The 16,140-nt window shown below is 46.9% G+C and overlaps 1 protein-coding gene across 26 annotated transcripts in view; it reads right to left on the bottom strand.

Moving 5' to 3' along the window:
• The window catches only part of CACNA1S (calcium voltage-gated channel subunit alpha1 S), a 71,015-nt gene that overhangs the window by 42,414 nt on the left and 12,461 nt on the right, over positions 1-16,140 (bottom strand). For 11 of the 26 annotated variants that reach the window (XR_008749974.1, XR_008749975.1, XR_008749973.1 and 8 more), the window contains exon 1: positions 2,936-3,111. The exons of 4 other annotated variants lie outside the window; for them this stretch is intronic. Coding sequence is in view for 18 of the 22 variants with exons in the window: in XM_005239584.4 (XP_005239641.1) it covers positions 2,936-3,096 (161 nt within the window). In the remaining 4 variants the exon portion in view is untranslated. Of the gene's footprint in view, positions 1-2,935; positions 3,112-3,653; positions 4,908-16,140 lie in introns of those variants that run through there. 11 more of the 26 variants (XM_055819848.1, XM_055819845.1, XM_055819849.1 and 8 more) reach the window with 2 other exon arrangements.

The following is a 16,140-nucleotide window of genomic DNA, read 5'->3' as shown; positions in this document are numbered from 1 at the left end:
ATGAGGCCTGCCTTGGGCTGTGGTAGCCATACCACTATCCAATCCAGAACCACGGGGCAAGGAGCACCTAGGGAGCATTCTCCCCATACTGGCCTGCTGAGCTGGCTAAGTGCTGTCAGTTATGTCCTCTACTCATGACGGGTTATTTTGCCTTTTCTGGACCTTTCTATCCATCAACTTGATGACACTTCAAAAAATAAAGTCAGCTGGGAAAGCTGTTTCCCTCTGTGTTCCAGCTAACGGGGCAGAGTCCAGGGGTTAGAGGCTTTCCTGCCTGCTCCGACAGGGTGAGATGAGCAGCAGCCCTCCTTGAAGGGTGACCTATCTTGTAACTGGAGCCAGAATCAGCTTGCTGCTTGAGAGTCTGAGTCTGGCACTGTTATTAGGTAGAAATGCAGTGGGAGAGATTGAACCAAAAGAGAGACATGTAGTGTCACTGGGCACAGTGTCTCTGCCTCTTGCCACTGAGCCAGAGCCTCAACGTTCTCCTCATCTCCTTGTCCTGCAATCTCACTTCTTTCTCTACAGCAGCCTCCTGCCACACAGCATTCAAGAGTCCCAACGTCTGCCTTGCAGCAGGAATTAGGCCCTTAGTGCCTTGCAACTCTGTGGTCCTCCAGGGTCCCCAGACTCCTCACCCATCTGCCTTGAAGTCCTCCTGGCCGCATAATGACCTGGAATACTGGAGTGACACCACAAACCTAGACATGTTCCAACAACCATCAACTTGCTGGGCTAGATGTTGAGCACACAATACCCAGCAATTTGCAGAGTACCCAGATTTCCTTTTCTAATGAACATGGTTTTGAGATGTGAGAAAATTTAGCATAAAGCCCCCTCTGCCTCAAGCCAGCCTGACTTTCATCTACCCTAGGTTGAGCACAGTGATACTCACCACTCTCCAACTGCCTGGAAAAGACCCTGTCTCACTCCTGCAGCTCAGCTTTGTGCTATTATTATTATTAGAAGCTATACAGCAGAGATAGGCCCAGGGAACACGAATGTGTACTACCATACTGAACCCGGATGCCAGGTATCCCCCACAGAACATGGTCACAGCTAATCTCCTCTTGGAAGCTTGCCTGGCCCTGAAGACCGTAACAACCCACAGGAACTCGAGCGACCCTGTCATGCCTTGCAAACCCTGATCCCTGAATGAGGCCAGCCAGGTCCATTTGAGTATAAATACAGCCAGGCACAAGAGAGTCTCCGGAGAAACCCAATGCCCTGGATCATTTGTCCTGCACAGGTCAGAACCACCTGCACCTGCAACCTTCCTGATGAGACACTCACCTCTCCCCTCCACGCTCCCTTTCCAGGGTACTGATGTGGGAAAGACCCCCACTGTGCTATGCACTCTCTCTGGCATGCATTGGCCCAGGAGAAGGAATGTGTGTGAGCATGCTGGAAGACATAAGTCCTATTTAAAGCTCTTCCCCTGCTACTAGGGTGTATGCACAAGTTTCTTCCATACTCAGTGCCTATTTAAGACAGTCAAAGTTCCTTTCCATGTGCTTATAGAATAACCCAGTCCTCTCCTCATGCCAGAGAAGCAGAAACAAAGAATTTCCCAATTTTAGCTCTGCTCCCTCTCCTTGAAGGACACAGAGCACCTTTGCAGTGAAGGAACAAGAGCTTTAAATCCATGTCGAGCACAACACTACCAGAGGTGTGAGCATGCCCTGAGAGCCTGCAAACAGGCACCCTGGGCTTTGAACAAGATGGCATGTCTGGCAGTGCAGGAGCACAGTTTTTGTGTCCCTGCAGCACTACATGTAAAGCAACACAGCCAGCCTAAGGCAACCAAGCCACCTCCAACAGCAGCAAAGCCTGGCCAGGGATGGGATAATCCTGCCAAGGTCAGGAACATGCAGATAGGGTCAGCAACTGAAATGAGAAAAGTTGGGGTGGAAAAACTGGATTTGCTGGAAACGTCCCAAAATTCCATCATTTTCACTTGAGCCCAAATGTTTTGCTGAATGCAGACTGAAATGTTTCATCTCCCATTCTCTTCCTTTCTATAAAATACAGGGGAACAAAGCATTATCTAATGGCCTAAAATAGTTCCTGGAAGAGTGGCAGAAACATGACATTTTAGTGTTTCTAACACCCCAGTGAAAAGATAGCCACTCAAAGAGCAACCACCCAAACCCCATCCCTAAATTAAGCCAGAGGCACAGAGGGATACTGTCCATCTGAACAGTAAAACTCACAAAAGCCTTCACCTGTGACAGCAGTGCCAGGGAGAGATGCAAAGAGGGCGCTGAGAGGACAACGGTGTTGGCAAGGATCTGGGAGATGCTGGCCAGATCCCACCACCAGGGCAGGGAGCAGCTGCCGGATCAGGCAAGCAGTGACACACACAAAGAGCAGTCCCAAGCAGCTCCCATGATCTCACTACGCACCCCCAAAACTTCTCCCCTGGGGCAACCTGTTGTATTCAGCTTGATCCTCAGCTCCCGTCCCCCCAGCCTAGCCCTCCTCCTCTGCCTGGTCCCATCCCCACCCCAGGATGGGCACTGTGCCCCCTCCTCACACGCCAAGTCCTCTTCCCTCCCAGCGGGCTGTTCCCTTTTTCCCCCCAGCACAGTTCCTGCCAGCACAAAAAGTATTCACTCCCACAAGACCCCTGCGACCCAGGCTGCCCCTGCACCACACTACCAAAGGTCCCTGTGGCCTGACCTGCTTCTCAGCCCCAGCTTCCCCCACAAGGCTGTTCATGCCCCAGTTTGCACAGCTGTTGCCTTTGCCAGTGCATCCTACCAGGGCTCCCCGAGTGCCTCGCTGCATTTTACAGACCCAATGAGACAGCCAGCACAGGCCTAAAGTGGACTGACAGCAATCCTGTCTGCAGCCGATGGGGTCCTGCTCCCCAGCACCCCTGCTCACAGGCACAAACACATGAGCTCCCAAGCCCACACAACCAGAAGGATACTTCCACTCTACAATGCTGATACATGCCTTCCGCAGTGGGTTTTGCAGGGTTAAGCAAAACAGAGCCCTGGCTGGCCGAGGGGCTGCTGGTGGCACCGGCTTCTTGGACTTCTCCTTCTGTTGCCTCCTCTTCACGTCATCCTGGGGAGAAGCAGGCTCCATGGTGTTTCTCCCCCTCCTGCCCCACAGCTGAGCCCCCCTTTCCCAGGTCCCAACCAGCTGGAGCTCCTCTGGATCTCCCTTCTCGTGGAGTCTGTCTCCTCTGCGCACTGGGGGAGGTGGTGGGGGAGTGGGGGCTGGAGCTTGCACTCGCGTGTACAAACACACAAAGCATGAGTTTAAATTTAGATTTCTGCCTGGCTCCCGGGTGCTGTCACAGCTCCTGAGGCAGCAAAAGGGCCCCTGCAGCTGTTGCTTCTTTGCCCAGCACATTGGGAGCGGGGCGAGTGCTTCACATGCCACTGACCTGGGCTGGGGGGAGCAGGCCCCAGCCCGGGGCACGCTGTCTCTGAAAGAAAAGTCCTTTGTCCCAGGTCAGCTCTCTCCCCAGCTCCCCAGGCCTCCTTGCCTGAACTGGGAAGCTGGGCTACCTGGGGCAAAGCACACAGCCCCATTTGCTGAATCGTATTACTCAGGGTGAGATGGAGAACTGGACTCTGGCTGGTTCCCAAAGAAGGGTACCCCACAAACTGCTCAGTCCCCTCTCTGCAGGATTTCACCTTTACTTCTTGGTTGAGCCCTAGACCCTGTGATCCTGGGGCTGCAGGGCCTCTGGGCTTGGGTCCATCTCACTGACAGGGACTTTGACACCAGCCTCAGAGCTCCAAGGAATCATGGCGAGTCCAAAACGTGCTCTTGCTTGCTTTTCTGGAGGGACGGAGGAAGCCCTTGGCTGGCATTGATCACTCAACCCCTTGCTCAGCCTCACCTCCCCAGTCCTGCCTCCAGGGTATGGAGGATGCCTGGGGATGCAGGAACCCCCACAAGCCTAGGCTGGATTGTGTCCTGGCAAGTCCAGCTGGGCTTGAAAAAGCCCAACTGGATGAATGGTATGGACACTTATGGTAACTTCTGAGCTAGAAGGCAGGCAGGGAGAGAGGCAGGATATCAGCACCTCTTCACAGCAGGGAAAACTGAGGCACCAGGAAGTGTTGCTCTTGGGGTTTTCATGGACTGAGTCAGCAAAATAATTGCAGCGATCTTATTACTTACAGTTACGTCCCATGGCAAATGTCTTACAGAGATGTTACAGTCTAACATGACTGACCAGCTGTGCCCCAGTCAACCACATGCATCGCAGGGAGCTGCTCTACCCACTGCACCACACTGCCTTGCTGAAAGCTTCCTCTCCTTTGCTTTGCAGGGTCATTTCCACTGTGGAGGGAATGACTTTGCAGCTATGCAGCAGGCTGTGTTGCAAGGCAGCAGGGCCAAGGGAACTAATCACTCCCTGCCCACAGCCGGGAGACAGCTTGGGAGAGCAACTCCTGCAGCTGCTCCAGCCAGTTTTGATGTACTTTGGAGGAGGGGGGCCTCAATTGTAAAGGGGCTAAATTAGTAACCTGCCCCCTCCTACACCACTGCTGCATTTTGTGAAAATCAAGACTCAAATAACTCCTGCTGAGGGCTCCAGCCCTGTCTCCGTGTGAGTCAGGGCCATCCATGCATGTTCCCATTTCTCATTATTTAGTCCTTGTTTTTCCCTCTAAACTCTAGTGAAAGCCAGGAGCTGCATTTCTGCTGCTGGCTGTGCAGGAGAACCTGTCCCAGGGACAGCATGAATGTGGGGCCCATCTGGCCACGAGCCTGAGAAGAAACATCTGCCCTTTGACTCACCCTGGAAAAGCCTCAGAGGAAGAAAGCAGCGTGAGTGAGCCGGGAGGGCACAGCCTGGTGCAGGCAGGGGCCTGTGGAGGGGACACTCAAGGGCTCTCTGATCTTCTACACCCTTTTGCTCACAGACTCCGTGTGCAGCTGCTGGCAACCACTCACCGCCTTGCTGTGCTCTGTATTTTGCACAGAGCTGTGCTGGCAACCACCAACCTCACATGGCTTCAACAAAACACGCTGCAGTGCTCTGCTCCATGGAGATGTTCCTGCCTGCTGGGCAGGGAGACACTCCTTCCTTGTGAAACATTTTCACAACCATCCCCATCTTCCCCGCACACTTCATGGGCCTTCATGTTCACCTCCTGCTCCACCAAAGACACGACTTAAGGAAGGAATCCCAAGGCAGTGGGCCCATGATGGAGGCCTGCCACCCCCGGTGGGCTTCTCCTGCTGCTGTGAAGGACAGAAACGCCCCGTGGCAGTGAACACTTCGCACCTCCCAGCACACACAGATGTGTGTTCACATTCCTCCCGAAAGCTCCTTTCTCCAGCCCAGGCACCTCTCCACTTCGCTGCCGACCCCCGCAGGACCTTGCCCTGCTGTGCCTCAGGGTTGCCTGAGCTGGACAGACACAGCCAGATGGCAGCGAGAGGCCCGTCCCCCTCCGAGCCCACCTCGGTCCCTGCGAAGGGTGCAATGTCCCATGGGAACCTTCAGCCGGAGCTGGATCCCCACTGCGGCTCCTCCCGTGTCGGCATCCGGGCTGGGGCGAGGAGCCTGGAGCCGCCAGGGCGGCCGGACCGCAGCTGTCCCTGGCCCAGGCTCTCCCCTCGGCGGCCACAGCGGTCCTGAGGTTCAACCCCACCTCCGCAGCCGGGCCGATACATCCCTGGGGAGCTGCCGGGCGGGAGCCGCGCTGCCGGCCACCTCTGTGACGCGGGTCAGCGCCTCCCGATGCCACGGGCACAGGTGGCTCCTGGAGGAACCATGGGAGCTCGTGAGATGGTGTGGCTTGAACCCATAAGCCAGAACCCGAGATAAGGTTTGTTCAGATTCCCAAACTGGTGAACAGTACCTACACTGAAGACAATGGCAAGGTAAGGCTTTGTCTCAAGTTTCTTTTTTTCTCAAAAACCTCATGGACTCATGTGACTCAAATCAGCACATAAAACTGCTCTGCCTTGAGTTACTTAATGAGAGAACAGAACCTCCTGGGTCGTGGGAGGGGAAAGAGCCACTGTCTGCCCTGTAATTGGGAAGAGGATCTTCTGGCAAGGCCACTTTGAGCATATTTTTTTTTTTTTTTTTTAGGTTCAGCCATCTTACCAAACACACCTTTCATAGTTAGTTTATAAAATTCACGTAAGACAAGATGTAAAGCATCTGTTTATTGCTTAAACCTAAAAGCAGTCACTGCTTACCAAGTAGCAGAACAAAGCATATGAAGAAACAAATGTGGTTTCAGTATTGTCACCTTCCATTTGTACACCATTTCTGGATTCAGCCTTCATTTGGAAAAAGGACTCGTGGCTTCAATAGTAAAACATTTCCCGTTCCTAATTGGCTTTCCAACCCATTATTTCCTCACAGAGATGCTGCCTGCATCTTTCCTAGACTGTGTTTGCTCTGATGCCTCAAAGGATGATAAAAAAAGCCATATTTAGCCAGGCCAGATGTCATACATTTTGGTGTCCTATTTCTCACACCAGCCAGGAGCAGATGCTCGCATAAATTTAAAAAGCAAGGTCATGTTTTAGCGTAGTTGTCTCTCTCTGTCTGCCAACTGTACCACTCACCTCAGTCAGTGACTGTGTCCTAGTTCTAAGGCAACTGCAATTATGCAGGTTTTATATACCATTCATTAATTTTTGTATTTTCTACACTGAGTTAACAAAGAACAAAAGACTGAGGGAAGATAAGGAAGAGAGTGAAGGAGAACGAGAGGAAAAAGACAGAGACAAAAAGAGAGAACCCCTAAACGTTGGTAAGCTGTTAGTCAGGACAACACAATCTTGAGACAGAATTATGCAAGTAAATGGATGAAACTCAACCTGTAATGCACTGGAAAGCAGTTACAACACTAAAGTGTTTCATGACAATGGGCTGAGCAAGGATCACATTCCTTGCTGACAAGGAGAAAATTTGAAAAACTTGTACAATATGTAGATGATTTGTTACTGGCCAGTCAAGTTTCACCAGGCAGATCCCTGCAGGAGGAAGAGAGCACCCAAAGGAGGAACAGCCAGGTATGCTCAGGGTAAATAAGAGGAAAGAGATGAAGGGATCAAGGATGAATGAAGAGCTGGAGAACTAACTAAACTGATGATATAGTAAGTCTGAGAAATGGGTGGATAAATGCTTGGAAGAATAAACTTTTGGACTGGTATTTGCTGTGTAAACAATAGAAAAGGTCAAGGAAGGGGATGAGGAAGAGAGATGACCAAGTCAAAGGAACGGGGGGACAGACCAGTACTGCTGGAAGATTACAAAGAAGCTGAGAGGGACAAAGGTGGTATAGGCAAAGGGGTGCAATGGGAACTCGTTATACTCACAGTCAGCTACAGTTTTGCTCAGGGAGCCCTCAAAACTGGAGTGCCATAAGGGTCTTCACCAAGTCACATCAGCGGATGACTTTTCCCTGGGTGCCTGGCAGAGCCAGGACAAGGAAGAAAAGAAGAAAGCCAAAGAGCAGCATTGCCTCTCTCATAATGCAGTCCATAGCAAGGACGTGCCAAAGCGACTTGAGCTGTCTTGTCTGTCAGGACTGCCTTCAACGCCAGCCTTTTATTCCTGCTCCCAGGAGGAGGACCAACTGGCTAGCCAAGCACGCCTGGAAAGTCTAGAATGCCTTTAGAGTAATGAGCCAATAAGAAAGTGGCCAAAGGCCAAAGACAATTCCTGGAGGATGCCAGTACCTACTTCACCAACCCTGCAAGGTTGCAGCATGTGTGTGCCACAGACAATCCAGCAATCCCTAGTTTGATATTCCAGATATCATGGATCAAAGGCTGTAGTTAACTTCCATAGGTGTTGTGGTTTATCCTCACTAGGCTGCTAAGGCACTTGCTCGCTCCCCTCACAGTGGGATGAAGGAGAGAATCAGAAGGTAAAAATGGAAAAATTCATGGGTTGCGATAAAGACAGTTTAATAGGTAAAGCAAAAGCTGTGCTTACAAGCAAAGCAAAATACTTCCCATCAGTGGGAACATGTTTAGCCGCCTCCAGGAAAGCATCACACATAATGGTTACCTAGGAAGGCAAATGCCATCACTCCAAACAACCCCCTTCCTTCTTCCCCAAGCTTTTATTGCTGAGCATGGCATTGTATGGTATGGAATATCCCTTGGGTCACTTGGGGTCAGCTGTCCCAGCTGTGTCCCCTCTCAACTGCTTGTGCACCCCCAGCCTGCTCACTGGCAGGGCAGTGTGAGGAGCAGAAGAGGCCTAGATGCCGTGCAAGCGCTGCTCAGCAACAGCTGAAGCATCTCTGTGTTGTCAACACTGCTTTCAGCACAAATCCAAAACACAGCCCTGTACAAGCTACTATGAAGAGACTTAACTCTATCCCAGCCAAAAACCAGTACAGTGTTAGCAAAAAGGACTTGCCTGCATTTTCTTCTACTTCATGCATGGGTACTGGAAAGAAGGAAGCAGATGTACACACAGTTATCTTCAGTCATTCCTCCATATTGCCATAATGCTTGCTGCAAATGACTCCAAAAGTCGCTCAGGTGCTTATCTGATCTTTGCCTCCCTTCCTGAACTCTTTCCCAGATAACATCAGTTTGTCCTGCAGCCTTTATTGCCAGCACCAGATTATGGCAAGCTGTTTCACATGCAGCTCGGTCATTTGCATTGTTACCCTGACAGTAAATTACTCTGAAAACCGCTGTTTTCCAAGGACTAATTGTTGGACTTTAACAATGTGCAATGGAGCCAATTTAAAGATGCTTTTGAATTTATTTGGGAAGTTACATCTTTGCAATTTGCCAAGCACAAGCTTCTTAATTGCATGTACTGAGAGCTTCTTAAAACCATCCCAAGCAATTTCCTGGAGAAACAAACTAATTAAATGAAATTGCTTGCTTTGGCTCTTCAGTCACAAGCCCCTTGAAACTTTAACCTCTTTAGAACCTGCACACTGGATTTTCTCATCAAACCCAGAATGATTATTTCAAATCAGTACTAACAATAATCTGCACAGTTTTCTATTAGAAAAGCCCAAGAATCACTACAAACTTTTTTTCCTAAATAAAATCTTTAAAATTTGCATCTAACAGTGTTAAAAGACAAGAAAATACAAGACAAGAAGCTAGGAAATTAATTGTACGATCTGTGATTGTGAAACTGTAAAGAAGAAACAGCTGAAATGTGTAACTTTTGTTCTGATGTGAAATGTTACTGATTTTCTGCTAATAAATACTGACCCATGTTCCTGTGTTGCACCATCTTTCCTTCTGCTTCCCTAGCACAGACCTGTCTAAAGGGGATGTCTCTTAATGCCCAGCAAAAGCAGAACAGCAATTGACAAATTCTGTTTTGCACTCAAACATCTGTCACTGTCACAAGTTATCAAAAAAACTCTCCCAAAGATCTATAGTTATAGACATAGATACAGGCGTAAAAAAAAAAAAAAAAAAAATTCCTTTAATTATAATAAGATTGGAAGTCTACACCAGTCTAAATCCCATAAGAAGTCCAGGTACTACAATAATGGTAGATAGAAAACTGGAGTCCTTTCCCATTCTAAAATCTCCACTGTGCTAAGTGGCCTTGTGACACCAAATAACCCTGAAAGAAAAGACTTTGTGTTTCCAGTTGCTCCAGTGATCCCAGACCTGGATATGAAGAAAGAATTCAACACTGCAAGGAATAAAGATGTCTCAAGTTGGGTAAGTATATTCTAAAAGCCACCCACCACCCAGGTTTCTAAACACATCTGTTGTGTTAATTCTGCCAATTCTCCCCTTCTCACTCGTTGAAGAGAGTAGGCCAAAAAGGATGGGTTGCCTTAATGAATGGATTACTAGAGACAGCCAAATGACCATGACTCCAACATGGCAGAGTCTTGGGAAATCTGAATTGGGTAGTAGGGGTGGTAACTTTGAAGGAGCAGGAAGGGTAACAACTTTATCCCCAAAAAACCAGTTATGTCCTCAGTTTCCTGTGGTCTTCATAGTGGTTAGCAAGTCCTAGCTCTTCAGGTCAGTCTTCTGAGCAATGAGCCTAAATGACCCTCCTATGCTCTGACCAAAGCCTAATTCCCTCAGCCTCAGCAGAACCCATTTGCTGAGAAGACTGTTTGCCATCCTGCTGCTAGTTAGGAGTGGGGGTATAGCCCTGTGCTGGATCCTTCATATTAAAGAAATTTGCTGTGCTCTGGAAAATTTTGGAAGATGAAAAACCCCAACAAATGAATTATTGGTATGTAGGGGATAACTGGGCATATGACCATCATAAAGAGGATGGTCAAAAATGAGTACAAAAACCTCAAGGAAGAACTTTAGCTGCAGTAATTGTGAGTAATTTAACCAAGGCACCTGCAGAGCCCAGTCTCTGCACCATCTCACATTCCTCCCTCTGCAATTTTAATAACGAATTGGCAGCCAGTGTGTTTGTGGACCAAGCCGCCTCTATCATCTGCAACTATTTAAAGGATCACATTCCTGGCTGACAAGGAGAAAATTTGAAAAACTTGTACAATATGTAGATGATTTGTTACTGGCCAGCAAGACATGCAAAGGTTGTTTGAAAGATACTACTTGTCAGTGGACTGCTTTAGCAGAAAAAGCTGACCATGCATCTCTTTCTAAGATTCAGCTGTGTTAGCAGGAAGCAAAATATTTAGGATTCATATTAAAAGACGGGCAAAGATTAGTAGATCCAGAAGGGGTGCAGGCTATTGTAGAAATACCTTGACCAGTAACAACGGAAAAACTGCGAGGATTTTTAGGTGCAGTAGGATACTGCAGGCTGTGGATACAGGGGCTAGGGGCGTTAAGTAAGCCATTGATAGAAGCTACCAAGGCAAACGAAGTGGAGGCTGTATGGGGTCCAGAGAGAGAAAAGGCTTTCCAAGCTATAAAAGGAGTTTTAGCTTCTGCTCCCGGATTACTCCCAAATCCTTTGAGCTATTCGTGCGTGAGAACAAAGGAGCAGCCAGCGGCGTCCTGCCTCACAAGGCAGACCCACACCGCCACCCTGTGGCTAAAGCAAGAAACAGCAACTGCCACAAAAAAGGCGTAGAGTCACCCGACAACTGTGTATGGTATGGCCTGCACGAATTGCTTCTTAAACATTGATTGTTAAACAACATGCTACACAAGCACTGTCCCCCACAAAGAGCACATCGTTATGCATTCATGATTTTAAATGCTGTTAATATTACTTTAAAAAGATGTAACGTTTGAATCCAGCAAGTTTACTACCAGTTCCCTCTGATGGTGAGCCACACCATTACTGTGCTAAGGTAGTGTTTCAACTCCAGCCACCTATGAGAAGATCTGTGAGATCAACCTCTAGAGAACTCTAACCCTTTTCACCGATGGATCTCCATACTGTGTAAATGGAAGATGACACATGGGCAAACAACAGTGGTGAGAAACTCAAGAGGTACTTAAAACAGAACCTTTACAAGGCTTGGTGAGTGCCCAAGGGGCTGCATTAAGAGCATTAGCAAGCTATTAAGAGCAGCCCCAACCTTAACACATCCCTGCTGGTCTCACCTGCAAATCTCACTTCCACAGTTCCAAAGATGAAGGAGTTACAAGGGAGTTTGGATCTCACATACTAGCTGAGTGTGCGACAACCACCCAACGTCAGGAAAAGCCTTTGGACCAGGGTTCCACACACCTGGCAAGACACTCAGCCAGGACAGCTGACCCATGAACTCCAGAAAGAACAGAGGCATGGACTTCACTGTTGGGGTACCCTTGACCCCCTTTCACAGTCGTGGGTGTGGTGGAGGTGGCAGAGCAAAATCCTGTGTCCACTCCACCGAGATGAGTGAGGAAGGTGGTGCTTCACCTTGTAGTGAGCAGCCTGGCTGTGGCACCTGGCAGCTCGCCCACCACTCTGTTAAGGACCCAACAAGGGGGCCAAGGTCCTCAGGACCCCATGCACAGGGATGGTATTGGGACCAGCCACCAAGCACTCTACCCTTCTCACAGCAGTGCTTGGCACATGCCTAGCAGGGAAGACGGTGGTGTGAACCCCAGTTGTGGCTGGCAGACAAGAACGTTGACTGTGTGGTAGCATGGTGACACCAGGTTCAGAGTGACATCACCTGACATGACCTCATGTTCTGGGGCACCAACACACCCTACAAAAACAGGGGATCGAGGGACACCAAGCAGCTGCAACAGGATGTCTGAGGCACCAGGGCCAGGATCTTGGGACACTAAAGGAGGGGAGCCCTTCTGCCTGCCTGGCTTTGGTAGCAAGACACCTCACAGCAGTGTCCCAGGGGCTGTAAGGAGACACTGCCTATGCCTTCTTTAGCTCAACTACTGTATCCCTTATTCTGACCGAATTCCTCTTTCTTCTTTATTTTTTTTTAATATGCTGAAATACAATTTTAGGGTGGTTTTGTTTTTCAGATGTGTTTGCCTCTGGGTTGTTAAGCACGCTGGCAGTAAGGGGCAAGCCCTGTGGCTGGAGGCTCCTAGCTCTGTCTCCAGCGGGTGCCCCACAGTGCAGCAGCAAGGGCTGTCTGGTGGGGAGAGGTACTCCTTTTACTCCCAGGTAAATGGCAGGAGTAACTATGACTCTCTTAAAACAGGATCATGACTCCAAAGTCATGCACCCCAAGGGAACCCCTCAGCCCCCTCTTTATACAAGTCACTCATGTATATTCATTAACTTTCTGGGAACTCATTAACATATCTCACACCTGGACAATTAGCACACTCCCATTCAAGGACCTAGTACATCTTCAAGTTAACAACATTAACATAACTTGTGCCTGGACAATTAGCACACTCCCTATTTCACCCATTCAAGGATTTAGTACATCCTCAAGTCAACAATAAGGGTCTCCTTAGATAAACATGAGCACACCGTTCCATAAATAAATCATATATAGCCCATTATTCATTCTCCCCCTTTTCTAACAACTATTGTAAATTCTTTTACAACTATAAAAAAATCACTATGCCCTATGATCATTCTTCGACAGCACCAAACAAAACATTGAAGAAATACACATATTAGTATTCCTAAAACTAGTACAATGAGTATTATAACAAAAGCATGCTTTAATCATCATGTAAAATCTGAAACCTGTTCCATATCTTATGGATATCTGTTTCAATTTGATTACTCTGATCTACGTATACATCCAGTAATCATTCCATCCATCAGATTGGGAACAAGTGTTTTGCCCTGGGTTTCCAGGACATGCTCTCCCTGTCTTGCTTCGAGCTTTCCAACGACAGTTATTATCACTTTTATATATATCACTTTTAATAAATATTGTGGTGGTTAGGCTTAATATTTGTAAATCAAATCTGGGACCCAACTCGTATGTTTTATTATCAAATAGGCAATATCCTCCACCATAGTCTGGCTCTTTCCAAAAGTCTGGCCAGGTAGTCCATTTGTCATCAAGATAATTCCAGTTTTGGGAGGCCACCCCATACAGGGGTGTTATCAAGACTCCTTTAGGAAGAGAGGTACATATCCAGCATTCCTTAGCTTTCGTAGCATTAACAATCATTTGCAATGTTTGAAGACTGGTATTGTTTACCCATGCTTCAGTTTCTAATATCTCTAGAACAGTTACAATTAAGATCAGAATAACTTTACACAAATGTCCCTGATCCTTTTTTGACAGTCCATTGTGTCTCCGGAGATTTCTTTACGATCTAAAGAACCGTAGTCCCATGGGTCCTGCCAGGGTGACAGCCCATGATTTCTCAGGAGCCTTCTTTATCCGAGAGTAGTGAATCCAGGCTGGTTGCTCTCTTATCTTGACGGCGGTGAAGGTTGCCAGCAGCACCTGATAGGGTCCTTCCCACTTCTCTTCCAAAGGTTTCCCTGAAAATGTCTTTATATACACATAGTCACCAGATTTAAAGGAACAGACTGGTTGATCCAACCCTCTGGCCCTTGTTCCCAATACTTGTTTATTTATAACTTTTAATTCTCCCTGGAGGGTCTTCACATATTCACACAAATATCCCTCCCCTAACTGCCTTAAATCTTCTCTGGCAAATTGTAACTGGTATGGTCTCCCATATAATATTTCAAAAGAGCTCAAATTCTCCTTTGTTCATATTCTTTAGTTCATACTCTTAATTTAGGTTTAGTTCATATTCTTAATAATGCCAAGGGAAGAGACCGTGGCCAAGTTAGATTTGTCTCTTGTCCTATTTTCGCTATCTGTTGTTTAATTAAGTGGTTTACTTTTCCACTTGCTTGAGGCCTGTAAGAGGTGTGTAATTGCCAATCTATTCCCAATACCATACTCACTTGTATTATTTTGGCACAAAAAAAGGGTAATAGCCCTATTTGATTGTCTTAAGACTTGGGAAGCTAAAAGCTTCCTTTAGGTTGTCTTCAGATTTGGGGAATTCCTAGAATGTAACAACTGAAATAGCGCTCTGTGTCTTGTTTGTTCTATATGTTGTCTTGTTACATGTTCAAAATTGGAGTTGGAAGAAAAAAAATAATATTCTGGTAATTCTAGGCAAATAGCTGAAAACTTATCACTCTGCTTAAGGCTAGAAAAAAATTAGAATCTGTTTTTTGGCAATTGTTCATTGAAACAACTTATTTGGCGTTGAACTTCAGTGAAAAGAATTTGTTACAGTTGTGGGAGCTGCTGGTCACCAGGAAAACATCCTGAAACCTTTAAAGTACAAACTAAGAAAACAGATAAGAGCGCCAAATTCACCAAAATCTTTGTTGGGATGAGATTTGTTAGAACATCTAAACGTTTAAAGAAGGAGAAATGCAACCAAAAGTTAAAAATGATCAATTACTTGAAATCTTGAGCTTATCTTTAATTCAACAGAAAAGTGGAAAAGAGGGCCTCCCTGAAGTAAAAGAAATCTCTAACCAGGTATATCTGGGAATAAATTCCAGGTAAGGCAAAAAAGCATTTTTACCTGCTACAGTAAAAATGATAAGCGGGAGGCCTGCCTAGTTCAGGTAAAACAATATCCCTTGGTCAGCAGGGCTGGGGGGGATATTGGCATAAAAACTGAAATAAAATACACTCTGTAGTTGTTCTACTAATGTAGATCTGTGTGTTTTGCCATGACAGTGACTTGTTACGGGATGCGCAGATGAAACTCTGCTTTGACAACGAAGTACAAGGAATAAGGTTGGTCAGGTGCCTCCTACCACAATCAAGGGTAAGACTGGGTTGGCCTCTGTGTTTGCCACCAAGAAGAATCTTGAGCTCCACAGTTGGCTGCAACCCCGCAGGCGTTGAGTGGTGGGAACATGTGCCATGCCAGACCTTGATGTGAGGAATGGCCCCCGCTGTTATAAGAAGGTCATCCAGGAAGGAAGAACATAAGATGACCCATTGAGGCACAGATTTGGAAATTGGAAACCGCCTGGCCGACCATGAGGCTAGATGAGCAGCAGAGAAAGTAGGAAAGGAGGAACTATGCTTAATACCAGACGGTAAAATCCAAACTCTAAGTACAGATGAGGAGCCAAATTATTCTAAAGGAGACCTAAAGTTAATTCAGGACATGAATGGTAAAATTAAATAAGTGGGCTTATTTGGCAGATGGCCGTATAGTGGTACCATCCAATTTAATATGGACCACAGCCCTAACAGAACATAATAAGAGTCATTGGGGAGCTGATATGTTATATAAAAGCCTAAATCAGAAATTGATAGGGTGAAACTTATATACTGTAGTAAAACAACGTAATAATCCCAATGTAGCAAACAGAATAAAACTAGGGAACATTAGTAGAGGAAATTATCCAGGACAACAGTGGCAAGTTGATTTTTCCGAACTCCCAAGAAAAGGGGGGGTACCGGTATGTATTAGTTATGACTGATATTTTTTCAGGTTGGCTAGAAACTTCCCCTTGTCGAACAAATAAAACAAGAGAGGTAACAAAGGGATCGTTAAATGAAATTATCCCCCACTTTGGGGTTCCGGCAACAATCTTGTCAGATAGAGGCTCACACTTTTGTGCCAAAATACTACTGTATGGGGTGGCCTCCCAAAACTGGAATTATCTCGATGACAAATGGACTACCTGGCCAGACTTTTGGAAAAAGCCAGACTATGGTGGAGGATATTGTCTATTTGATAATAAAACATACGAGTTGGGTCCCAGATTTGATTTACAAATATTAAGCCTAACCACCACAATATTTATTAAAAGTGATATATATAAAAGTG

Source organism: Falco peregrinus, chromosome 16, assembly GCF_023634155.1.
Source record: "Falco peregrinus isolate bFalPer1 chromosome 16, bFalPer1.pri, whole genome shotgun sequence".
Taxonomy (NCBI): Eukaryota; Metazoa; Chordata; class Aves; order Falconiformes; family Falconidae; genus Falco; species Falco peregrinus.
The sequence above is the reverse complement of the archived record's forward strand: the minus strand, read 5'-3'. Positions and strand labels throughout refer to the sequence as shown.